Here is a 26,880-nt window from a genome sequence, read left to right as displayed (position 1 = left end):
TCATGCACATTAAGGACAGGATTTCTAATCATCATGTGTTTTAAACATGTAACAAATACACATTATACTGCATTAATTACACTTAAAATGGCAGGTACATCGTATTAAAGATACTGAAGTTCATGTATGAATGTAGTTAATGATTGTTTATTGTCTCAATTGTCTATCTGTATTCACATGCACAGATTTATGTAGTAAGTACACGTTTTCATTAACATCAATTACTTAAAAAAAATAAGTTTGTATCGTATTCGTACTTGACCCGTGTGTATATAATTGTTGTGCGTATACATTTTCTTACCAATTATATGTTAGTTTACTGCTAATAGATAAATTTGTACATAACAATGGAATGCCGTAAATTGGTCAGGTCAAGTAAACAATTACCATGAATACCGTTGATATGCCTCTTGAAGTGTATTATGTACATCTTGGTTTTAGTAACCACCTACTTTTACTGATCTCTATACACATTATAAATTATTTGTGTTTTCATTTAAATTTACACAAAAAATAACAAAATTCGTGACCATGTTGTTTATTCTATCACAACAGAATGAACAGATGGTTCTAGCTTATTACCAAAATTTATCAAATTCTAGGTATAACACAAACCATTTAAACTGCAGCATACTTTCATAACGCTTTCCACAAAATAGATATGGGCCGTGCTCGGTGAAAAAGGGTGTTAATGCATGTGCGTTAAGTTTTGTCCCAGATTTGCCAGTGCAGTGCGCACAGGCTAATCAGGGACAACACTTTCCGCTTTCATGATATTTTTCGTTTAAAGAAAGTTGAGGCAGAAAATGTCCTCCCTGATTAGCCTGTGCGGACTGCACAGGCTAATCTGGTACGACATTTTCGCACATCCACAAACGACCTTTTCACAGAGCACATAGTACATTCTTAAGACACAATAAACGCCAAGAAAATGCAATATACCTAAAATTCTGCCAAATACAAATTCTATTACATTGTTTGTCGTTGATGCGGTCACACATTAATTGGATATCTTGTTCATTCTTGTGTTGTCGGCCTCTTCGTCGTCGCTGGATTAATCTTTAATCTGCGTCCGCTGATCGCTGACCGATTAAGTCGCAGACGACAAAGGTGTAATTATCGGTTTTTGACGTGCAAAGCGCAGACGACAAAGGTGTGAAATTACGCTCAGTGTTTTGAAGTTTTGACTTCGGATTAAAGATTGATAATTAGGTGCGAACTATAGTGTTGGGACCGACAGAATCACTTCGAATTAACGATTTCTTCGGTTTAACGAAGTTCGGTTTAACAATGTAATTTTACATTAAACAAAGAAGAACCAAAATCGGGACCCGGAAAATACTTCGAAATAATGGTGACTTCGGATTATCGGTGTTCGAAATAACGGTGTTGAAGTGTATATCATTTCATGTGACATTTTCAAAATAAGAATGTCACATTTTTGACACAAATTTTTAGCACACGCCACACATGAACATTTTTATGATTTTGCATATATTTTTGTCGTTTTGTCCAACCCACAGGAACGGGGCAAAATACATCCTAACGGACCCCAGCATTCACTCTCGAGACGGGCGGTTCGGAATGACTGATCTAGGCGTGGTGGGAATGGAACAGTTTCTCATCAGTCACAAATGCAACACCCTCTGTGCGAGACTCGGCCTTGATAACCCTTTAGAGGACGGGACATCCGGCTCCCGGCGTGGGTCACACACCGTCTACAATTTTCAGCTGGCGGACCGCGACATCGTGCGGGCGAACGAGGGTCGCACTGCGCACTTTACGTTCTTGGATCCGATTGTGGAGTGACCATGTTAAATTTGATAGTGATTATGTTTCACCAGGAAAGAGCTTTTTCGTTGTTTCTTGATAGCATGCCATTAAGGAAGTCAACGTCAACGTGACATTGCGAGATTTGTTCACACATACTCAAATGCTTGATGCATACGATTCTTCATTTTACTTTTAACTCAAATTCGTAATCATACTACTATAAATGCAGATGCATAATACTTGCAATTCTTCACATTACTGTAAATTCAGAGGCGTTATGCTTAAAATTCGTAATAACACTACAAACACACATGCGTAATTCTTAAAATTATTCGTAAGACTATTAACTTTACGGGCGTATTTCTTATGTCTATCAACTGACAATCATAATTTGTACAACCCTTCGTGTGACTATAAACTCACACGTTATACTTACAAAATTTCATATAAATACGAACTCACAGGGGTATTACTTGCATTTATTAATATGCATTTGAACTCACGCAACTTATATTAACAAAAGTTCATATTACTACAAACTCACTGTCATGTAATACTTAACTTGTTCATATTAATATAAACTCAACAGCGTACTACTTCTTTTCTCCGAGGTACATAGAAACATGTGAATATAAAAACCACGCTTACGCTACTGTAACATTATTGATCTATATTTTGGAAGTGCGTTGCACGTACATTTATTGGTAAATTCAATGAGTAAATTTATACTTATTTCAACAAACACTAAGCAATTCCTCGCAGCGGTTAAGTCCCATTCAATACATTACGCAAATCCGTATGTATTTAGATTTTCGTATCAGTCAAAGAACAGTGGTTCTATCGCGTATAAAGTAAATTACCAGGGCGTTATCCCGAAATGTTTTGATAGACCGACTGAACAACGAAAAAGAGTGATGATTTGTCCGATAAAAAAAAGTTCGATTCGCTCATATTCTGATGAATATTTGTGCAATTAAAATGAGAATGATATGTGTCTTGTTCTGAGAAAACTGGGCTTAATTCATGTGCGTCAAGTGTCGTCCCAGATTAGCCTGTGCAGTCCGCACAGGCTAATCAGGGACGACACTTTCCGCCTTTATGGTATTTTTAATTTAAAGGAAGTCCCTTCTTACCGAAAATCAAGTTTAAGCGGAAAGTGTCGTCCCTGATTAGCCTGTGCGAACTGCACAGGCTAATCTGGGACGACACTTGACGCACATGAATTAAGCCCAGTTTTCTCAGAACAAGACACATATTTTGATTCGATGTGTTCATGCTTCGGCCCCATTATATACTAGTTGATGGAAAACGATCGCAGCGTCCGTTAACTAAGTTCATTTTGTTTTTACTACGTAAACAGCCATGGCATCATAACCGTCCTGTTTGTTCAGCATACAATCTTCTTCTCCGTCTGTTACTGTATATAACCAACCACATCATCTGAAAAAAGCACTACAATCAAGCCTTTTGCAAAACTTTTTCTGCGTGTTGTTTACAGATATTAAACGATACTTTTAATAAAAAATAAATTACCCGGTATATTGATTCACAAAAAAAAGAATAATTGGAATATTTAAAGGTTTTGCAATAGCAAGGAAAACGAAATACCTTCCCCGAGTTACCAATCTGGGACCTCAGGAAGCAAAAGCTTATACCCTTACGCCGCACCATAAAGGCTTTTACTGGTATGGCGAATTTTAATAGCTATATATATTTATATATATATATATAAGTATACACATATTTCCTTTTCTCGATGAAAAGTGAACCCTTTATTGCTGTTTTTATCAGATTTCGATTGATATTTTTTAGGAAACGACTCGCTATTTTAATAATTCTTCAGTCAGAGTTGTTATATTACTTGTCTGAATAAAATGCATTCGATAGTTTTTTTTATTTATTACAAAAGGCGTTTTGATTATCAATGCACGGTCTCGCTAAGATGTCATTCCGCAGCGCAATACCGGTATTGTACACGTCGGATCGTTTTAATTCAAACTGACGGTGCGTATTGGAATCCAAACGAGGTTCATATATTGTTGACATAAATTTGGATGACTCGTTTATTTATAAGAGGTAAACAATGTACGCATTACTCGAGATGTGTACAAACAACCTGAAGTGATCAAGTGGTCTGCTATAATGCGAGGCTGTAAATTCATCATCCAACATGGTTTAGTTTTCAAAGTAAATACTCCTTTTACTAAATACATGTAAAAGGGAAGATACGGAAGGCTATGGCAAGCGGTTCGACGCATAATCCCAAGAAACTAGGTTTTAACTGATAAACTAGGTTCTCATTTTGAGAACCTAGGTTCTTAACAGAAATTATAATCCCAAATAAAATATTGTGTTCTCATGAAAACTAAGGATATCCGAGAGAACGACGCAAAAAGCTGCCGAGAACCTAGGTTCTTGTGAAAACCTTGGATATCGAACGAGAAAATTGGTTCTCGTAAATAGTTTTGGCTTTATTATCTGATAACTTAAGGTTTTCATGAAAATGTGTGTTTTTATAAATATTCGTTAAATGTCTGACTGAAAACCGGGGTTCTGAAATGATAGCTTAGGTTCTCATGAGAACCTAAGTTCTATGTGTCTATGTGCGTCGTCTGGCCGAGAACATGGGTTAACTGAGGTTTTCAAATGAGATCACAGGTTTCTGAATGAATATTTAGTGTGGCAATCGGTTCATCCCAAGAAAATATGTTTTTACTGAAAACGTAGGTTCCCATTCTGAGAACCTAGGTTCTTACCACAAATTATGATATCAAATGAAATCTTGTTACGACGCGTAATTCTGGGAACCTAGGTTCTCATGAGAACTACGGTTCCTTAATAAAAACCACGGATATAGAATCAAAGACGATAACTTAAGTTCTCGTCATAAGAAGTATGGTTTTCACAGATTATTTAACGTCTGTCGATACCTTTGTTTTCAAATAAGAACATAGGCTATCATCGTTTGATGCACATTTTATGGTAACTTGGGTTCTTGTTAAAACCTATGATATCGAATATCAACTTGGGTTCTGGAAGTCATGTGCAATCTTCAAGCGAGAACCTAGTTTCTCAGTAAAAACCTAGTTTCTTGGGATTAAGCGTCGAACCGCTTGCCATAGAAGGCATTTACATTCTGAATCATTCGCTCTTGCCGTGCGTTCGAATCCCAGCGAACAACATTGGACACTACAAAATTCCGCCTACTTACTTATGTTTTTTATTTAGAAATTTCAAAAATGTGGAATTGTTAACCATATAAATCTACATGTTTCACAAATAATATTTCCTGTTGAAATGGAAAAGTGTCGCTTTGGTATTGCATTATATTTTCTCTTCTTCTAAGAAAGCAATTTATGGATTCATAAAAAGCATATTAAAGCTTATATTAGCACATGCAGTTCTTTTCTATCAGTCAACGATATTAAGTCCACGCTAAGACTTTTTCAAGCAAATAAATATGTTCTCGATGCTACTACATTTATTCGATGCGCACGCACAACCATTGTTTCGATATTCACTTAAAGGGGTTTAGAAAGGATATGTGTGACTTTACTAGCGGTGTTACTTTTGGTAAGCTGGACATTGTTTATTTACTCTTACTATGAAAAACTGCGAAAATAAACATGTTATAATACTTAAAATCGATTCTCTAAGTATTCTTGAACGCGTACTAAATTATCCACCAGTCTCAGTGATTGCCCGTAAGTGGCCACTCGAGATTACGTTCGTTTTCATCACGCCTACAACAGACGTCAGGAGCCGAAGCTGCTACTACTACTACTACTACTACTACTACTACTACTACCACTACCAATACTACTACCACTACTATTACTACTACTACTACAACTTCCACTAACTACTACAACTTCTACTCCTACTACTATAAAAATAATTATACTTCCGTACGACCATGCACCGTTCATGTTTGACTGGTACGATAGGTAAATTTGCATAAAGCTAATTGCGAAATCCTATTTAGCATGAACATTTTAATCAGGAGAATGGGTATATGCAAACAAAAATGCGTACCTCGGTTAATCTTGTAACTGGTTTGTTTAAACTTAAATTTTTACCGCATTTTAACAGCACGTTTATTATGTATAAATGCCAGGAATAAAAATACAGTTAAGAACCGTAATAAATCAGCGGCAAAGTCAAGTATTTGAAGAAATCGCATCGCGTACAAGACGAGAGCTTAGTGAGACTCGACTGCAGCGCACAGTCGCACGATCGGACGCGGTACATGCCAATGTTAGTAAGTTTAACTCATTTTAATCAAAAACAGAAAATGTGCTAAAATGTTTTATGTACGTTGAACTGATTGGCACATTTATTTATTTATGTATTTATATATTGTTGTGTGTGTATTTGTGTGCTTATTTAGATATTTTATGTCGCATATATAATGTATTAAAATTTGTTTATCTGTTTGTTTTGTTAATAGTTGTAGCATTATCTAACTATTTGTATATGTATAATCACTCATTTGTAAATAACGACCCTTTGTAAACAGAGCTTAAAGGTCCTTCAGCATTTCCAATTGGAAGAATTACATTTTATTGCGATTTTATGTTATATAGATCTGTACTAAATGGTTACATCGCTGTCATTTTAGAGACACGAACATGAATGTAATAACACATTTTAAGGAATACTTCTGGTAAAAATCACGAAAATATATACAAAAATAATTGATTAAAAAGAACAAATTATACTAAAAACTGAAATGGCACAAATAATAATTAAATGCACTTAAACAGATTTGGGAAAGAAACAACAACTCGCATTTGTTTGTTTTTTAATGTTACATGCGTATGTTTCTACTTGCGTATGTTTTAAAAAATGAAACAATTTCTTTACTCAGGAGCAATATCAAATCATCGTCAGAAGGACAAGTGAACACAACAGAATCTGTTTGGTGATCAGGACGCCAATTTAGCAATCTCGTCGTCGTCATCGTCGTGGAATTTATTCTCATTTTCCTTTTTACAAACGTTAAAATTCGTCGTCGGCGTCATCTTGAATTATATTAAACATTTTCACGATACCCAGCCATGACTGTTACAACAGGCTTTCATTGGGCAGACTACGTCATCTTTGTCCTCGTTCTCGTCATTTCCACCGCCATCGGCATTTGGTTCGCGTGGAAAGACCGGAAGAACCAGAATGCAGACGACTTCCTTCTCGGTGGGCGAAAGATGGGCATACTTCCAGTCTCCCTATCGCTCATGGCGACGCTGCTGTCCGCGGTGATGGTTCTCGGAGTTCCGGCGGAAGTCTACTACAACGGCGCCATCTATTGGCTTATCCTGTTTTCCAACGTTCTCGTATACCCAGTGGCTGCGCACGCGTTCCTCCCGGTGTTCCACAATCTGGGCATCACGAGTGCGTACGAGGTAAGTGTATATGTATCACTGACCTTTTTATTTGTAACAAAAAGGGTTTCTTAATAACAAACCGAAAGCTTTCTTATTTTGTTATTATAATGCATTGATACAGAATGGCAACAATAAACTAAGCTTCGGAAAAATTAATATACCCCCCTTTTAACTGGCGTCGTCGGTTGAACAAAATATCCATGCCATAAGTGTATCCCCATTACAAGTGGCGTCGATACGTCATAGAAAACTTTTATACAATGAATGCAACCCTTGACAACGATATCACCAGTTCTGCAAAGCCTCTTTATAATCAATGCATCTCTTTACGGATTTCAATACGTCCAGAAAGCATATTTACAGTGCATTTGTCACTTAAAAAATGATGTCGTAAGTTTCTATAAAGCCATAATACACTTCAAAAGCTCTTTAACCCATTTATGTCCAGCGTCTAGAAAAAAGGCCTTTGCAAACAGCGTAGACCCAGATGAGACACTGCATGATGTGGCGTCTCATCTGGGTCTGCCCTGTTTGCTTAAAGGAATTTCTGTAAGAAACATGATAAATATAGAAATAAATACATGTAAACTAGGCGTCCCTTATTTTGGAAATAAATTGATCCAATAAATTGATTCAATTTAGAAGGATGGAAGAGTTAACAAGCCATAAATGGGTTAAACATACGTTCTTTTTTTATAGAAACCAGCTGTATAATAAATGAAAGCCTTTGAACGAACGAAGTGAATTCTAAACAGCCTGTGAACAGTTAATAACGTATCCATTTGAAATAATGTCGTCATTTCTAGAGATCCTTTGTTACCCCTTAAAACTTATATTGTCTAGTTGTAGAAAGACTATAATAATATTGCACGATGCCCTTTGAAATTACGTCGTCAGTTCTACAATCCGCCTAAACTAAAATTTTGCGTTATAAAGAATTACTCTAAACGAAAAATACTATACATGCGGAAAGTGTCGTCCCTGATTAGCCTGTGCGGACTGCGCAGGCTGTGACGACACTTTACGCATATGCATTGAACTCCCTTTCAAGGCCCATATTCTTTTTCGTTTAACATGCGTATAAGACTTGCCGTTGTGTGTCATGTCACCAAGTCAGGAGAGTTTATAGAGAGATAGCTGTATATTAAGAAGATTTATTTTAGTACATATATGCCTGTGGGTGTACCAACTCATTCCGTGACATAAGTAAACGCGGCATAGATCTGTAAATCTAATTGACTAGATCTGTTCCCAGTTATTGTAAATTATGTAGCAGTAAATATTGACACTCAAAGAGTGACCTCGTTCGTGTTGGTCCCAAGGTTTAAATTTAAATACTCAAATCATTTTGCACCTGTCCGAACGTGCTCAAGCAACTTGTATTATTTAGTAATGATACAATTATTGATAATACCATTAATAATGAGGTTAAGTGCTATTCAAGTGCTCACACTCTCTTAATTAATATTGGCAATCAGCGCCTGTTGTGCCCCACAATCAAATGGCTAAGTCTTATCTTGAAATTCGAATGATTTGAAAATGTAATATTTTATTCCCTTTGTAAATATTGACGAATGAGATTGCATTAATGGTGCAAAAACAATGATGCTTTGCAATACCTATTTACGGCAACGTTCCAAATAATGGCATGTCTACACTTTAAGACATAAAAAATGGTTCAGTAAATTATAACGTCCTTAAGTATATCTTCGTGTCATAAATAATCAGAGATATATATTTTATTGGCTGTAGACCATCATAAATTATACTAGAACTGGACGAACTTGATGGCCTTTTTATTTGACATGTAAGATGGAGGTTATGTTTTTGGTTTAAGCCTGGTGATGCGTTATTTAATCATTGCCAAGAGGGGCGATTAAACAAGTGTTTACCTAAGCTTTAGAGAACAGTTAAAAAAGGCGGGGCGAAAAGTTTTTGTTACTTTGCCAGTTTTTAGTACAACGGTCAATTAAGCGTTAATACATGTTTACGTCACCATATCTTGAATAATACGTATCAATGACCATAACTTACCTAACAAATTTCACTTTTGACGAACAACAGTTCGTCCAGACTCTTGCAATTTGTATAAGACTAAATGTTCATGTGCCGTGCTATATGAAAAGGGGGTTTAATGCATGTACTTAAAGAGTCGTCCCAGATTAGCCTGACGCTAATCAGGGACGACACTTTCCGCCTAAGCTGGCTTTTTGCTAAGAAGAGACTTTCTTTTAACAGAAAATTTTATAAATGCGGAAAGTGTCGTCCCTGATTAGCCTGTGCGGACTGCACGGGCTAATCTGGGATGACACTTTACGCACATGCATTAAACCCCTTTTTCACAGAGCACGGCTCATATATTATTTGATATAGTTAATAATTTATATACCGTAATGTTAAAGACAGTTTACAAAATATGTTAAACACAATTTAAGTCAAAAACATTTACCCTTGCACTCAGAACAAGGCGGGTAAAATACACTTATCAACACATAAATTTGTTTAAACAACAAAACCGTGTGATACATAAAATAAAATCGGTGTACACAACAATCAATAATTTGTAAAAAAAATATTAGGTTTGAACGTACACAACGTTTTTGGAAATTCTTATTGCATGAATTTAGAGCTCATTTTGACTACTTAGCCCGTGAATTCAGTATTTCGTGCGATGCGTTAATGACAATGTCGGGGTAATCTTTAGTCCCTTAATGACACCCATTTCTAAATACATTTCTTTCTGTTTCAATAAATTCTCTGCTAATTCTTATACAACTGCACAATTTAATAACCCGTTGTTCAATTGTTCGCTTGATACAAACACGTGTCATGCGAAGTGCCTATTTTTTGGCCAAAAATACCGTTCACAGCTGAAAACTAAGATCATTTTTACATCACTGCTAACATCTTCAAACGACAATAAAATATGTTATTGCCTTAGTGAGGAGCGCGTACACCAACCAATCCGCTAGCTGGACAGACATTTAATATGCGAAGAGTATGATCGAAAGTATGCTCGAAAATGTCTTCGATATTCATGATAAAGTATAAAGAAGTGAAACTCCACCTGCTGCAACAGTATTGCAGTCGTATTATACATAATTTCGTGGTATTTTATTTAAGGCAAGTGACCAATTGCCAAAACAGTACGAAACAGCACAATACGAAACAACATATACAATCATCGTAGAATAAAGCTGGGGTCACCGCCTTGGAACAGTTAATACAAAGCATTGAGGGTTTAAACCGGTTCTAGGCGCTCAACCTCACACTTAGTCTAGCAAGACTCATGATGCATTTAAGTGTAAATAAAATTTAAGATCATAGAATTGCAACTCAAATTAAACAATAATAAAAGGGAATCAAAACGCATTCACAATCACAATTGTACTTCTGGGCCAAACATGTGCAGGCGGTCCTATGGGTATCGCATTAGTTTTACTTGTCACGTGATACATGCGCTCCTGCTCGTCACATGTGTCTGGAATATATGTTAGGAAACACCATTTATGGAACATACGCGTAAGGCATGACGTTTTTATCTTCTGTTTTCAGTACCTCGAGATGCGCTTCAACACGCTCATGCGTATCCTCGGCTGTATCTCTTTCCAGATCCAAATGGTACGTAAGAAATGCATAGTAAGATAAAATATATGAGCCGTGGTCTGTAAAAAGATGTTTAAAGCATGTGCGTAAAGTGTCGTCCCAGATTAGCATGTGCAGTCCGCACAGGCTAATAAGGGACCACACTGTTCGCCTAAACTGGATGTTTGCTTAGAAGAGACTTTCTTTAAACGAAAAATACAATAAAAAGCGGAAAGTGTCTTTTTCACACATCTAGGCCTATATATATGACGAAATATATCTTCGTTTAGCGGTCTATAGACAACACCTTTGAATCATTACGGATAAATCCTCGAGAACGAATCAGAACGTCAAAGAGTTGCCAAATGACCGATAACTAACGAGATTATCAACAATTAAACATTATTTCGGTTTTAATATGACTTGTTCAAAAAGTCGTGCAATTTAGATGAGAACCTTTTTATCCTTTACACCCGTTAGAAACTTCTACCTGCATGGTTAAGAAATTATTTTTAAATTCGGAGTTTGGGATTCTAAAATAATTGGGCTTTTTGGTTTTATCTTTATAAAGATCTTCAAGCGCACGCGTGAATGCCATAGTACCATTTATTGTTTACTATTATGCTTCAAACATGTTCAAATAATCACTTGTGTTTAAACAAGGCTACCGGTATGTATTTTATATCTCCATCATGTCAAACACCGTATGCTTATGGGATTAAACTTGCGAGACCATTTTATTGGAAGGATCAGCGCTTTCCACCATTACATAAAGATATAATAAAGTGCTGAGAAAGGAAATAAATAAGAACCCGCAAATTTTATTCATATATAATCCATCTGAATGTACAGGTATAACAATACAGGAAGTTGCATATTCCAGGAATCAAATTGTATAAACATACGAATTTCGGATATTTTTTATATGAATTGTCCCTTGATACATTTTTCTGTATGTATAACTTTATGTATGACTTTGTTTATAATTGTACGTATACTGCATTGTGTATAATAATAAAATGGTATGTAATCTGCACCAAACTGTACTTATGACTTTGTGTATGGTTGTATGTATTATGTACCTTTGACTTTACGTTATGTGCCATTGTGACTTTTCGCAGATTCTCAGTATGGCCTTGGGTCTCTTCGCGCCGGCGATTGCTCTTAATCAAGGTAAAATGGCATGTGTGTTCATTTACACAGACCACTGGTTTCCTTTTTTGAAGTTTTAAAAAGCAAATGTTTTACTCCTTTAAGGCTCAACGATGTTCCAAAATAAGTGATCTCTTCTATTAAGATATAATAGTCTACGACAAATTTCACATGATTTTAAGTCCTTTCGTTGATATCCAAGCGCAGCGATATAGTGACATATTCATTTGTTAGAATACATATACAAAAATCGTTTTTAGATGTCAATATTTACATGCATACTATCAAGAGATTTACGGCAGTCGCTCACACGTCCTTTTTCATTTCGAGAAGTGTATATTTAACGACCTTAAATGAAATCAAAGCAATGACATCACATCTACTTCTGTGATTATGATGTACTTCTTTTTCCCATGTTTTTTCAGCCATGAATGTGAGCATGCTGGTGTCTATCCTGGTGATCGGAGTAATCTGTACATTCTACACCGCTATCGTAAGTCACAATACCTTCTAAACCTCTATTGTAAGTCACAATACCTTCTTCACCGCCATCGTAAGTCACAATACCTTCTACACCGCCATCGTAAGTCACAATACCTTCTACAGCTCCATCGTAAATCACAATACCTTCTTCTACGACATCGTAAGTCACAATACCTTCTTCATCGCCATCGTAAGTCACAATACCTCTTTCACCGCCATCGTAAGTCACAATACCTTCTACATCGCTATCGTAAGTTACAATACCTTCTACATCGCCATCGTAAGCCACAATACCTTCTACACCGCTATCGTAAGTTACAATTACTTCTACACCGACATCGTAAGTCACAATACCTTCTACACCGCTATCGTAAGTTACAATACCTCTTACACCGCCATCGTAAGTCACAATACCTTCTACACCGCTATCGTAAGTTTCAATACCTTCCACACCGCCATCGTAAGTCACAATACCTTCTACATCGCTATCGTAAGTTACAATACCTTCTTCATCGCCATCGTAAGCCACAATACCTTCTACACCGCTATCGTAAGTTACAATAACTTCTACACCGACATCGTAAGTCACAATACCTTCTACACCGCTATCGTCAGTCAAAATATCTTTTACACCTCTATCGTAAGTCCCAATACCTTCTACACCGCCATCGCAAGTCACAATACCTTCTATACCACCATCGTAAGTCACAATACCTTCTACACCGCCATCGTAAGGCACAATACCTTCTACACTTCCATCGTAAGTCACAATATCTTCTGCACCGCTATCGTAAGTCGCAATACCTTCTTTCTACACCGACATCGTAAGTCACAATACCGTCTACACCGCTATCGTAAGTTACAATGCCTCCTACACCGCCATCGTAAGTCACAATAACTTCTACACGCTATCGTAAGTCACAATACCTTCTTTACCGCTATCATAAAGCACAATACCTTCTACACCGTCATCGTAAGACACAATACCTTCTACACCGCCATTGTAAGTCAAAATACCTTCTACACCTCCATCGTCAGTCACCATATCTTCTACACCTCCATCGTAAGTCCCAATACCTTCTACACCGGCATCGTAAGTCCGCCATCATAAGCCACATACCTTCTACACCTCCATCGTAAATCACAATACCTTCTACACCTATATCGTAAGTCACAATACCTTCTACAACGCCATCGTAAGTCGCAATACCTTCGTCATCGCCATCGAAAGTCAGAATACCTCTTACACCGCCAGCGTAAGTCACAATACCTTCTACACCGCTATCGTAAGTTACAATACCTTCTACACCGCCATCGTAAGTCACAATACCTTCTACATCGCTATCGTAAGTTACAATACCTTCTACATCGCCATCGTAAGCCACAATACCTTCTACACCGCTATCGTAAGTTACAATAACTTCTACACCGACATCGTAAGTCACAATACCTTCTACACCGCTATCGTTAGTTACAATATCTCCTACACCGCCATCGTAAGTCACAATACCGTCAACACCGCTATCGTAAGTTACAATACCTTCTATACCGCCATCGTAAGTCACAATACCTTCTACATCGCTATCGTAAGTTACAATATCTTCTACATCGCCATCGTAAGCCACAATACCTTCTACACCGCTATCGTAAGTTACAATAACTTCTACACCGCCATCGTAATTCACAATACCTTCTACACCGCTATCGTAAGTTACAATACCTCCTACACCGCCTCATAAGTCACAATAACTTTTACACCGCCATTGTAAGACACAATACCTTCTACACCGCCATCGTAAGTCGTAATACCTTCTACACCTCCATCGTCAGTCACAATATCTTCTTCACCTCCATCGTAAGTCCCAATACCTTCTACACCGCCATCTCAAGTCACAATAACTTCTTAACCACCATCGTAAGTCACAATACCTTCTACACCGCCATCGTAAGTCACAATACCTTCTACAACTTCATCGTCAGTCTCAATACCTTCTACACCTCCATCGTAAGTCACAATATCTTCTGCACCGCTATCGTAAGTCACAATACCTTCTTTCTACACCGCAATCGTAAGTCACAATACCTTCTACACCGCCATCGTAGGTCACAATACCTTCTACACCGCCATCGTTAGTCACAATACCTTCTACGCCGCCATCGTAAGTCACAATACTTTCTACACCGCCATCGTAAGTTACAATACCTTCTACACCGCCATCTTAAGTCACAATACCTTCTACGCCTCCATCGTTAGTCACAATACCTTCTACACCGCTATAGTAAGTTACAATACCCTCTACACCGCTATCATAAGTCACAATACATTCTACAGCGCCATGGTAAGTCACAATACCTTCTACACCGCTATCGTAAGTCACAATACCTTCTACACTGCTATCGTAAACCACAATACCTATCGTAAGTCAAAATATTTTCTACACTACCATCCGAAGTCATTAAACCTTCTACAGCGCCATCGAAAGTCACATTACTTTCTTCATCGCCATCGAAAGTCACAATGCCTTCTACATCTCCATCGTTAGTCACAATACCTTCTACACCGCCATCGTTAGTCACAATACCTTCTACACCGCTATCGTGTGTTACAATACCTTCTACACTGCTATCGTAAATCACACTACCTTTGTGACCAACATCGTAAGTCACCATACCTTTTACACTGTCATCCGAAGTCATTATACCTTCTACACCGCCATCGAAAGTCACATTACTTTCTTCATCGCCAGCGTAAGTTACAATACCTTCCACACCTCCATCGTTAGTCACAATACCATCTACACCGCTATCGTAAGTCACAATACCTTCTACACCGCCATCGTAAGTCACAATACCTTCTACACCGCTATCTTAAGTCACAATACCTTCTCCACCGCCATCGTAAGTCACAATACTATCTACACCGCCATTGTAAGTCAAAATACTGTCTACACGGACATTGTAAGTCGCAATACTTTCTACACCGCAATCGTAAGTCACAATACTTTCTATGCCACCATCGTAAGTCACAATACCTTCTACACCGCCATTGGAAGTCACAATACCGTCTACACCGCCAACGTGAGTCACAACACCAATCAGCGCCAGATTCGTTTGCAATGTCTACTCGCATCACTTTAAATGAATAGGAAAAAAATGCATACATAGCCATACAATCGTTTTGAAAAATTAAGTATTACAGTACATCTCAGAAGGATATGCAATCCTTCGGTATATTAACATTGCGCGTTAAAGCTCTCATTACTGAAGGCTAAAATGTTGTGCATAAACACATTTTCCCTTCTTTTCGTTCTTTTTGACGTTTAAACAAATGATTTTGTCACAAAAATGCATCAAATTCTGATTATTGTCCTGCTGGCTCTAAAATGGCCATCGCCTCAAATATCACCTAACGGTCTAAAGAAGTAACTTGAACTACTTTTTGTAGATTTCCTTCTTTTACGCTATCAGCGTTTTGATTTGTATTTTTTTCGCGCCAGAAGGCTGCATTGTTGACTAACATAGTCATGATGGTATAAGGTTTGGCGATTTTAATCGGTTGATACGGCATTTTACGGTGCATCTTATTAAATCATTATAAATCATGTCACTCTTTGTCTAGTGAAATCAAACTGGATCATTTCACTGTCGTTCTAGTGAACATATTGTCATATATTCGATTTTAACTCAAATCGTCTTGTATGCTGTCAGCGTTTTGAGTTTTCACATTTCCCAAAATAACATTGGGAACTGAAGGCAGTGCTATAGACGCACTCCTTCGAGATACTGGTCACAACCGTAAGCCTTTGCACGGAACAACCAATGTTATTTAGTTGATTATTCGTAAATAGTTTTTCTATGCTATCATCGCTTTGACTTTTCATAATTTACCGCGAACAACAGGGCGGTCTGAAGGCAGTGCTGTGGACAGACACGTTCCAGATGGTGGTGATCATGGTGGGCTTCATCGCCGTGCTCTGGCAGGGCTCAGACGAGGTGGGAGGCTTCGGCGCCATTTGGGACTTAGCTAAAGAGGACGGAAAACTTTCGCTCGGCAAGTAAGTTATCACTCCGACAATGCTTACTGTCATTTATATATCTATTGCCCTAATGTATATATATTGTGTTTGAATATAGATTTGTTTCCGTCAATCACTTCAATTGCTGACATACAGTCCGAATAAGTACAGTTACTTTAACCTTAACAGCAAGATAAAGATCCGTATAAGTAAAATAAAATGTGCATTTCACTTTTGTGTTCATGATTTCATATGGTAAAGGAAACGGATTGCGAACGATGAGTTTAAAACGTTAACCCATTTATGCCTTGTGGACTGTCCCATCCTTCTAAATTGGATCAATTTATTTCCAAAATTAGGGATGTCTAGTTTAGTTATTTCAATATATTTAGTGTTTTTTTTACAGAATTTCCTTTAAGCAAACAGCATAGACCCTGATGAGACGCCGCATCATGCAACTTTCGGCGTCTCATCTGGGTCTACGCTGTTTGCCAAGGCCTTTTTTCTAGACGCTAGGCATAAATGGGTTAAATTACGTCACTAATTAAACGTCATGACGTTAACATGATTCCAGCTGTCCATCTTTGTTTTTGTATTCATACAAATACACGTATGATAGACTTCATTTCATAAACATGGTTACAATAAGCAAAATAATATGGCAGCCTATTGAATTTATATGACCACTTCAATTAAAATATCGCATAATAATGTATCACTGTATGCCAGTTTCGACACATCAATTACTGCGCGGCACACGTTCTGGACCCTGATTGTTGGTGCCGGAATCAATACCCTCACCGTGTATGCCGGGAATCAGGCAATGATTCAGCGATATTTGGCAATGCCAACCGTCAGAAAGGCGCAAATGTAAGAATCCGATCTTTTACTGAAAAATTGTCATTTGAAAGCCATATTTGGCATGGGAAATTAATAAGGGCATACAAGCCCTGTTAAATGTGTTCGGTCCGTAGCGAAATTCCTTTGTCTTCCATATAAGTATTACAACTTTTAAAGCACATCGATGGGCAAACATGACAAAAAATGGATTTTTTGTTTACGTTTAAAAACGTTCAAACATATATAAGAAAATATGTCAACCCCACGATTTTTGTAGTTTAGAACGTATATACATATGCATGAAAAAAACGCTTACACTAACTTCTTTAAAAGCCCGAACATGCGATCAGGTAGTTTTAACACTAGTAAAATAAAGTGGAATACACGATTTACCTGAACGCGGATTTCGACTTTAGAATGATGTTTTAACGTTTATGAAAGTTTATTTTGACGAACGCTTTTTGAATCCCAGAATAATTATCATACTTTCACTAAAATAGGTTATGCGTTTTAATTGAAATAAATGTTGATGGATATTTAGCATCAGACGATGGTATAATGTATAGTGGCAAAATTTTGAACCGACAAGTGTAACAACTGACACCTCTTCTTTTCAGTGCGTTATACCTGCAGTTACCGGCAGGTGTAGTTGTGACGTCACTCTTCGTGTACGGCGGTCTCGTTCTGAACGCCAAATACCGCGTAGACCCCATCTCGGACTGCACCCTACAGTATCCTGATCAGGTGCGCATAGTTCACTTATTCGCGGGGAATACGATTTATGTGTGTTCTTAACCATATAGTTAAAACAAGAATCTGAATGGAGAATTTAAAACAACGTATACTTAAAGCTTAAGTGTCGTATCAGCATGTGCGCATCAATATATGATAATCTATGTTGGCCTTAATTTTACGAAATAATACATGGAGTGATACAATTGATAATATTTCTAACAGGGGAAAGAAAAGTATTAACGGTAAGCCTGTTAAACCACTCGTATTGTTTTCGTGCTAGATGTTACTTTTGCTAAAATATTAAGAACAGGTTATTTTTATGCAAACGAACAATGTGTTTGTGAAACATTAGTATTTTGTTACGTAATTCAAACGCAAGAAAGCCGTTAAAACGAATGTTTATGAAACGTTTATCTTTTATATTTTTTTCTTCTGTTCACAGCTGTTCCCGTATTTGGTAATGGACGTTCTGGGCAACTTCAACGGACTTCCGGGCCTCCTGTTGGCCTGCATTTTCAGCGCCTCCCTGAGGTAGGGCCTCTCAATAAACTTATCGCCGTCTTTAACTTGTTTTAAAATGTACATGGGGCCCAAGTCTGCGACCACTCTCATGCTTCTTTATTTACATTCGCTATTAATCCAAAAGAAATTGAAGCACACATTTTACATGGAATATCACTGGTTACTTTTTAATTTAATATTTATTTCGAGATTTATAACAATGTATTAGATTATTTCGGCACTAGATATAAGTTAACGTAACCGGTGGTTACATATGCAGTCCGTGTAGGCTGAAATGATGACCCTGCTTTGATTCTATGTATAAGTGTTAATCAAACATATTTAATGAAAAGAGAGCTTTTTGGCTTCAGAACATAAACCAAAAAAGACTAATAAGGATCAAGAGACGCCGTGTTTGTTGTATTTCAGCACGATATCTTCGGGTATCAACGCCATAGCGCTAGTGTTCATGGCAGACATCGTGCAGCCCGCGTACATGGCGGTAAAGGGGGAGATAATGGGGGAGCCGCAAGCCACTATTTGGTCTAAGGTCATAGGTATGACGTCATCCTACTCGTCATCGTAATCACCATTTGTACCATCATTATAATAAAAGCAATTGTCATCATCGTTATCATATTCATCTCCATCAATAACATAATCATCAGCATCGTCATTATTATCGTCATCATCATCAGCAGCAGAAGTATTATCAGCTTCATCATCATCATCATCATCGTCATCATCATCATCATCATCATCATCATCATCATCATCATCATCATCATCATCATCATCATCATCATCATCAGAAGAAGAAGAAGAAGAAGAAGAAGAAGCAACAACAACATCATCATCAACAACAACAACAAAAAAACAACAACATAATCATCGTCATCATTATTATCATCAACATAATCATCAACGCCTTATAAGCAGCAACAGAATAACCATCAAACAACTGCATTAAGAAATCATCATCAGGCATCCAAATAATAATCATCATCATCATCATTATCAGCAACACGAATGTCAACGCGACCACCAACCAGCACCACAACTACAACTACCACTACAACCTATACCTCTTATGCATTTACCAGTAGTACTCACAATTATTACAGCGATGTTATGCGGCGCGGTTACTATCGGGATCGCGTTCCTGGCAGACCTCTTTGGGGACCTGATCCTGCAGGTGGCGCTAAGCATCTACGGCATGATCGGCGGGCCGCTACTGGGCGTCTTCCTGTGTGCCATGTTTGCTCCATCCATCAACGAATGGGTAAGAAATTAGTATCTTACAGGGACGTGTCAATCGGGATTGGAGCCAAATACCTTTAAAACATTATTTTGCATATTTTAGTTGATGATCATTCTTAAAGGAATCGCTAAATGATGTTTGACAATATTCGTAACCAGAAATGTTATTTAGCTTTTTAGTCCCCTACCAGTGGAACAAGAAGGAGCTATTGATTTTCCCCCGGTCCGTCCGTGTGTTCGTCTGAAAAAGATCCTGCAAAATTTTATCTCTTTTTTTTTGTCGGGCAAACTTAGTGTGTGTTTTTCGGCAGACAGACAATTGTGGTTAATTTGGTAAATAGTTACAAATGATTTGGTAACAACAATAATTCAATAATTGAAAACTTAACCCTTTAAGCGCTGGAACCGAATTTTAAAGGCCTTTGCAAACAGTTTGGATCCAGATGAGACGCCACAGAACGTGGCGTCTCATCAGGATCCAAACTGTTTGCTATTCTGATGGTATTCTTTGAAAAAATTCTAGGAAAATGCTAATTTTACAAATTCAGCAGACGACATTTTAGCAGACGACAAATTTCCCAGCATGCAAAGGGTTAAACTGGATCCTGCGATAACACAAAAATATGTAAGCTCGGTTAATGAGAAATGTGGATAGGTTGCCATATGGGGAATACGCATGTTATATTAGTTTTGTCTCGAATCATGCGCTTACTCATAAGCTAGGTTGATGAAACTAGGTACGGCGATAGAAGTCAAATGGGGAATTTGCATGTTATTTTAGTTGTTAAAGCCTACTGAAAGGGAGGTGCTAAGCTTTCTTAATGTCTAGAATATTGTACAGCATGGACATTTGGCGACAAGTTTTACCAGATTTATGTCTTTTTGTTCTCTGTATGAAATATAGAGGATTTATCTGCGTCAAAAGACGTGTTGTTGAGGTTTCAGTGTCTGTTATGCATTCCGAGTTTTGTCAGAAAAACTTTTGGGTCGCTACGGTTTCAGAAATAAGTAAACTCTAATTATGTATCCTGCGACAACTCAAAAAGTCATTTTGATTGAATCGGTATGTGGATCAAGGGCCATATGGGGAATATGCACTTTATCCTTTTTTGTTGTCTGTCCGTCTGTGCGTCAGAACATCCAACAAAATCTTAAGCTGGGTTGGTGCAATTCAGTATGCGGATACGTTATATATTGCAGATTTTTTTAATCAAAACATTTGGTCGCAATGGTTACAGAAGTAAGTGAGAACTAAAATCTGATACTGAGATATCTCAAAAACTTGCTAGGTTAATGAAACTCGTTAGGGGATATAGAGGCATTTTGAACATATGCACATTTTTCACAAGACCCAAACTGTGGTCGCTTTGGTAAAAGAAATATTTAAAAACTTAAATCTGCATCCTGTCATACACTACGTTAGGTCCATGAAACTTTAACGATGATGACTTACTCCGACAACATTAACTCGGTATGGGGCTGCTTTTTTGTGTCAGACAAAGCTCATATTTGAATATTAATTGTACATTCATGTTTTTTATTTTCATTATTTGAAAAATAGTGTTTAGCAAAACTTTAAACAAGTCCCTTTTACAAGATTGACAGTTGTGTACGTTATTCTTTGTTGAAGAAGAGTTATGATTGAATGTTTACCTTTGACTGTCTGGTTTATATCTTTTGGATTATGACACCACCTGAAATATCTCCAGCTTTGCATTGATCAAGTAACAACGTTTTAACTCTAAATATGATCATTCACATACCACCTATTTTAACTGTGTGTGTGCTACAATCGATGATTATGATGATAGAATATAATTCGCCCCCTTGGTGCAAAAAGGTACCATGTGACATTGAAATAAGAAGGTACATGTTACCTTTTTGCACCAATAGGGCGAATAAATGCTAAACATATCTCGTTGTTACAAGCGGAAAAACGCGATCTAAATACGCATAATCACGAGATTAGAACGCGAGATTTCGCTGCGAGGTGACGAAAATTTCTTAGAAGATGGCGAAATTTATAACGCGATCTATCATTGTGATTTCGCTTCTTCGAAACATCGTACTATATCTGCTCCCCAGGGAGCTCTGGCCGGGCTGATAGTGAGCACCATCATGTCATGTTGGATCAGCATCGGCGCCATCATCATGGCTAACAACAACCGTCCACCGCCGCCCGTCTGCTTCAACAACGCCACCATCTACAACATGACGACGACGACGATGACGTCAGTGATGACGTCGACAGTGATGAGTAACGTGACAGACGCCCCGAAAGAAATGTCGTATGTGACTGAGAACTATGATGTGTTTTTGTTTTACATATAACTATGATATTTACAACACACACTATTCAACAAAATGCAAGAGGTTACAAAAATAACACGTGTAATTTGAAATACTTGATGTGTTTCTAAATTTTGACAGATTCATATCGTTATCACAGCTTTATTTAAATTAAGTTTTGTTGGACTTTAAAACCTGACTTTAAATTATTTATTAATATAATTATTTTGTTTTATAAATAAGTACATGTAATTGATTTTATAAATTATGTCATATACTTTTTGTTACTCCATGCATATAAAAAATTTCCTGCCGATAATAAACCCATCGAACTTAAATACATAAGGCAATACATACATTTAATATCTACATACCGGTATCGTCCAATGGAAACCAAAAGGGAGTATAAGCCTTTTTCATATATTCTTTGTTCAACTTATGGCAAACAATAGATGAATAGTTCCATTTTTCTTGCGAGTATCTACCTATTTTATTTAACCTGTACATTCCCGTCCACGTCTATTGACAGCGGCCTGGACACGTTCTACAGCGTCTCCTATCTCTGGTACAGCGCCTTCGCCGTTATCGTCTTCATCTTGGTGGCTTTTCCGGTCAGCTGGCTTACAGGTACATCTGTCAACGTGTAACACGCGTCTTATGCCCCACTCTGAGACGCTTATGATCAACGTGACATCACAGTTTGAAACGTGTATGGTGTCAGCCTATGCATATTCTCGAGTATACACGGCCATAATGCGATCTCGAGTATACACGGTTATAATTCGATTTCGAGTATACACGGTCATAATGCGATCTCGAGTATACACGGTCATAATGCGATCTCGAGTATACACGGTCATAATGCGATCTCGAGTATACACGGTCATAATGCGATCTTGAGTATACACGGTCATAATGCGATCTCGAGTATACACGGTCCTAATGCGATCTCGAGTTTACACGATATAATGCGATCTCGAGTATACACGGTCATAATGCGACCTCGAGTATACACGGCCATAATGCAATCTCGAGTATACACGGTCATTATGCAATCTTGAGTATACACGGTCATAATGCGATCTCGAGTATACACGGTCATAATGCGATCACACAGTTATTAAAGAAACAGGTTTTTGTTACGGCGTGCTATTCATAATAAGTTATAAAATAATTTTGAATGTCAATAAATGAACGAAAGAAATGACGGCGTGCGCACAGCTTGAGTTTATATGAGCCTCGTTCTGAAAAAATTGGGCTTAATACAAGTGGGATGAAGTCCGCACACGCTAATCAGAGACGACCCTCTTTGCTTCTATGGTATTTTATATTAACCGAAAGTCTCTTCTTAGCAATAATCTAGCTTAGGCGGAATGAGTCGTACCTGATAAGCCTGTGCGGACTGCACCGGCTAATCTGTGATGACACTTGACTTACATGCATTAAGTCCAGTTTTATCATAGCGAGACTCATATTTGTGTATTTAAGGTGGCACAAAGCACAAGCCGGTGGATGCCCGCCTTCTGTCGCCAGTTTACCACGCCATAGTCGGCATGAGCACCATCAACTATGGAAAAGACAAACTTGAGGTAAAGAACTGCTTATTACCTATAATAAGGAACTTCATTTACCAGCCCACATGCACGCACGCACGCCCGCACCCAATGCATTCTCACCACAGTTTTTTCTATATTTTGGGTTCGAGTTTCTTATAGAGAAACGTCAAGTCCGATTTCATATAAGAGCAATATATTAAAGGGGCTTTTTCACACTTTGGCAAAATGCCAATTTCCAAAAAAGGTAATGTATTAAAATAAATCGATGCATTGTATTCAAACAAGCAAAATCAAAACACAACTCCTGTTTCTAAACATCAAATTTCATTTACCGATATTAACCATTTGAAACCTATATTACCCATGGGAGGTCGCCGTGGTGTTATGAATATGGTGTCCGCCTAGCGACCGGGAGTCATGGAGTCATGGGTTCGAACCCCACCGTAGGAGCGTTCTTGAGCGTGTCTCCCCTAAAGACACCAAGTACTGGTTCTAGGTCCAGGAAACGGACTCGAGAGCGTTTCAATAAGCTTGAGGCTTTCGATGCAATCGAGCTAAAAAATAGGTTTACCGATATAAACCATTTGAAATCGCAAAATAATAAATTGTTATAACGCTTTTTATCAATAATTTAGCAGCAAACAACTTGTACTACTGACATTTACTTTTGATTACAATGTCGAGCCTCAAGCCCTCGTTTCGTAGTGTCGGTGGGTCAGCTTTTAGAGGTCACGGGTTCAATTTCCAGGTCATTTTTTCTAAATTGTAGTGTTTTTATCGTTGTTTCAAAAATTTAAAACTATTCCAAATATTGAAGTTCTGTTATTTATTAATTTTATGATATTTTTATTAAATACGAAAATCTGTTAACACGTCCGCTTTATGTCCTTTGAAAGCCAGTGAGATCAGTTTCTGAGAAGTATTCGCACACCTACCAACGATCGAGCAGCGTTCAAACTTGAAATCACTTTTCTTTTTATAAGAAGATGAAAATGCATGTGTATGTTTAATATTTTACGTTAAACATTACAAACCTTTTGCCCACGTATAACTTTTTCATAAATATAACTTGCAATTGAATGATGCATCAATGGGGAGGGGGTATTCTTCATTCCTGTATAGAACTCTAATTCGTGCATGAAGTTGGTAATCTGTGTTTCATGCATGAAGTTGGTAATCTGTGTTTAAACCATCAGTGTTGCGTTAATATTCATTTTTTAAACTTGCAGATGGACTACAAACCAACAGATCACCAGAACGGTAAACATGACTTGTACACGGTGGATGACAAACTGCGAAAGAACGGTAAACACGACTTCTACGTGGTTGACGACAGCCTTCACGATTATCTGAATCCCGCCTTCGATACGAAAATGTGATCAACTAATGTTGCATCTGGACTGAGTCAGTTTACTAAACAATGTTTAAATGTTGTTGAACAATATATACAGACGAACAATTTCAACAAATATTTCTCATGATCTTATTAACCCATGTATGCCTAGCGTCTACAAAAAAGCCATGGCAAACAGCGTACACTCAAATGAGACGTCGTCTCATCATAGTCTGCGCTGTTTGCTTAAAAGAATTTCTGTTATAAATATACAAAATAGAAATAAATATAAAACACATCCCTAATTTTGGAAATAAATTGATCTAATTTAGAAGGATGGGAGAGTCCATTATGCATAAATAGGTTAAAAGTGAAAGCAAATCTATTACGGTTAACTCAATTTATTTAATTGGTTTTAGTAATATAGAAATGCACTCGTATTTTATCAATTGCCTAGCATAAGGGAACATTTATGTCTCCCCATCTAGTGTATGTAGAACTTTTTATTTTGCTGGAAATATCACTGTGGAGTATGAGTGCCTGGATGAATGTCTATCCTGGTTAAAAATGTTTATTGTGTGCGTGTTCGTAACCTTAGTGCAGTTTTTTTCTCAAACTTCAAAGAATTGAGCAATACCGAGTCAAGTTGTACATGTCGTACATGTCGTCACCAAATCATGGTCTGTTTAATTGTGGACCCGTGAGTTTTGGGCCTTTAAAAGTTTGTAACATAAGAGAACTAAGTGAATCGTGTTTTCGATAACCACTGGATGGATTTTTACGTAACTTTATGTTTGCAAAAGTGATGAGAGCTACATGGAATGACGTTCCGCACACCATCTGAGCTATCGGTACCTGTACGTTATTTGTTAGTTGAAGAACGAAATTTTGTTCTTTGTTTGCAAACAAATCACTTCGTGTCACGAATGATGTTTGGAATGTGTGACTGGAAAATGTACAATAATATACATCTGTGATAATGCAACCGACATTGCGTATACAAATAAATTGATTTTATTTTTCTACATTGTAACATTGATGTATATATTCTTTATTTTTTTGTATCTCTTTCTTGTTTTTAATAAATCGTTATTATATATAAAAAGGCTTTTCTTTTCATCCTTAGAAACTGCAATACGTCCGACACGTATTTATTTATTACTACGAGTATATGTTGTGAACATGTTATGTGCCATTTATTGATATACTGGTACCCGATATATGAATGAAAAAACGAGTCCCAGGGTCCGTAGTTAACAAACCACTCATAATGAATGGACTCAGAAATAAGCATTGTGCTGTCAAAAATATGCTTGTTTATCAAAATGGCTTTCAATAGAGCACGCTATACGTGTCAAATTATCAGCAAATAAAAATTAAAGGCTATTGCGATATAATAATTTACTCCCCGTTCACACATAGACGCCGCTTCTACTGCGATCAAAGAATGGCCGAAAACGTGGCCGATCGTGACAACTCGCAGGAGAAACGTAGTGGAGTCTTCATAAGCGTAGTATGATCGCGGTAGAGTCTTCATGATCGGAGATCTCTACGCTCTCGCCACGCTTATTTTGAACATGCGTAAAACAAGCGTAGCGGGATCGTGGCCAACAAGAATCGGTGTAAAGTCTAAAAAGAGCGTAGTAGAAGCGCCGTAATCGTACAGGCAGCGCGGAAGCATCGTACGTGGAGAGATCTTCATGATCGTAGTAAAAGCGCAGTAAAAGCTCTGCGTAGCGTCGTAGTATGATCTTGAATGTCGCGGCAGTAAACGCAATAAGCGTTTGACGTAGGGGCATCGTAGAACGGTCGAAATGAAGTCCATAATTTTCCAAATTGCTCGATTTAGACTCCGATCGGCATCGATCCTTTTTCATATCGTGGCTTGATCGGGATGATCGTCGTAAAGTCGCAGCTATGTGAGAACGGGGGGTAAAAGAGCAAATTTCGACGATATGTCCACATTAATACAA

General features: G+C 37.6%; 2 protein-coding genes across 6 annotated transcripts in view; both read left to right on the top strand.

Annotated features, from left to right (window-relative positions):
- The window catches only part of LOC127834470 (alpha-protein kinase vwkA-like), a 53,444-nt gene extending 51,078 nt beyond the window's left edge, over positions 1–2,366 (top strand). For all 4 annotated transcript variants that reach the window (XM_052360330.1, XM_052360331.1, XM_052360328.1 and 1 more), the window contains one exon: positions 1,524–2,366. In XM_052360330.1, the coding sequence (XP_052216290.1) occupies positions 1,524–1,809 (286 nt within the window). In that variant the 3' untranslated portion in view covers positions 1,810–2,366. The remainder of the gene's footprint in view (positions 1–1,523) is intronic.
- A 1,147-nt stretch (positions 2,367–3,513) lies between these two features.
- On the top strand, positions 3,514–26,006 carry LOC127835089 (sodium-dependent multivitamin transporter-like). Of its 2 annotated transcripts, none has more exons than XM_052361335.1 (15): positions 3,514–6,030; positions 6,644–7,175; positions 10,713–10,778; positions 11,864–11,915; positions 12,320–12,387; positions 16,278–16,432; positions 17,123–17,263; positions 17,851–17,977; positions 18,411–18,499; positions 18,899–19,026; positions 19,594–19,751; positions 21,815–22,017; positions 22,548–22,645; positions 23,507–23,607; positions 24,804–26,006. In XM_052361335.1, exons 2-15 carry the CDS (start codon positions 6,834–6,836, stop codon positions 24,951–24,953), a joined length of 1,878 nt encoding a protein of 625 aa, XP_052217295.1. In that variant the 5' UTR covers positions 3,514–6,030; positions 6,644–6,833; the 3' UTR covers positions 24,954–26,006. The 2 variants fall into 2 exon arrangements, with proteins under 2 accessions (XP_052217295.1, XP_052217296.1); XM_052361336.1 differs by having other exon boundaries at positions 3,514–6,034.
- Positions 26,007–26,880: the final 874 nt, after the last annotated feature.

This window comes from Dreissena polymorpha, chromosome 6 (assembly GCF_020536995.1).
Source record: "Dreissena polymorpha isolate Duluth1 chromosome 6, UMN_Dpol_1.0, whole genome shotgun sequence".
NCBI classification, from domain to species: Eukaryota; Metazoa; Mollusca; class Bivalvia; order Myida; family Dreissenidae; genus Dreissena; species Dreissena polymorpha.
The sequence above is the reverse complement of the archived record's forward strand: the minus strand, read 5'-3'. Positions and strand labels throughout refer to the sequence as shown.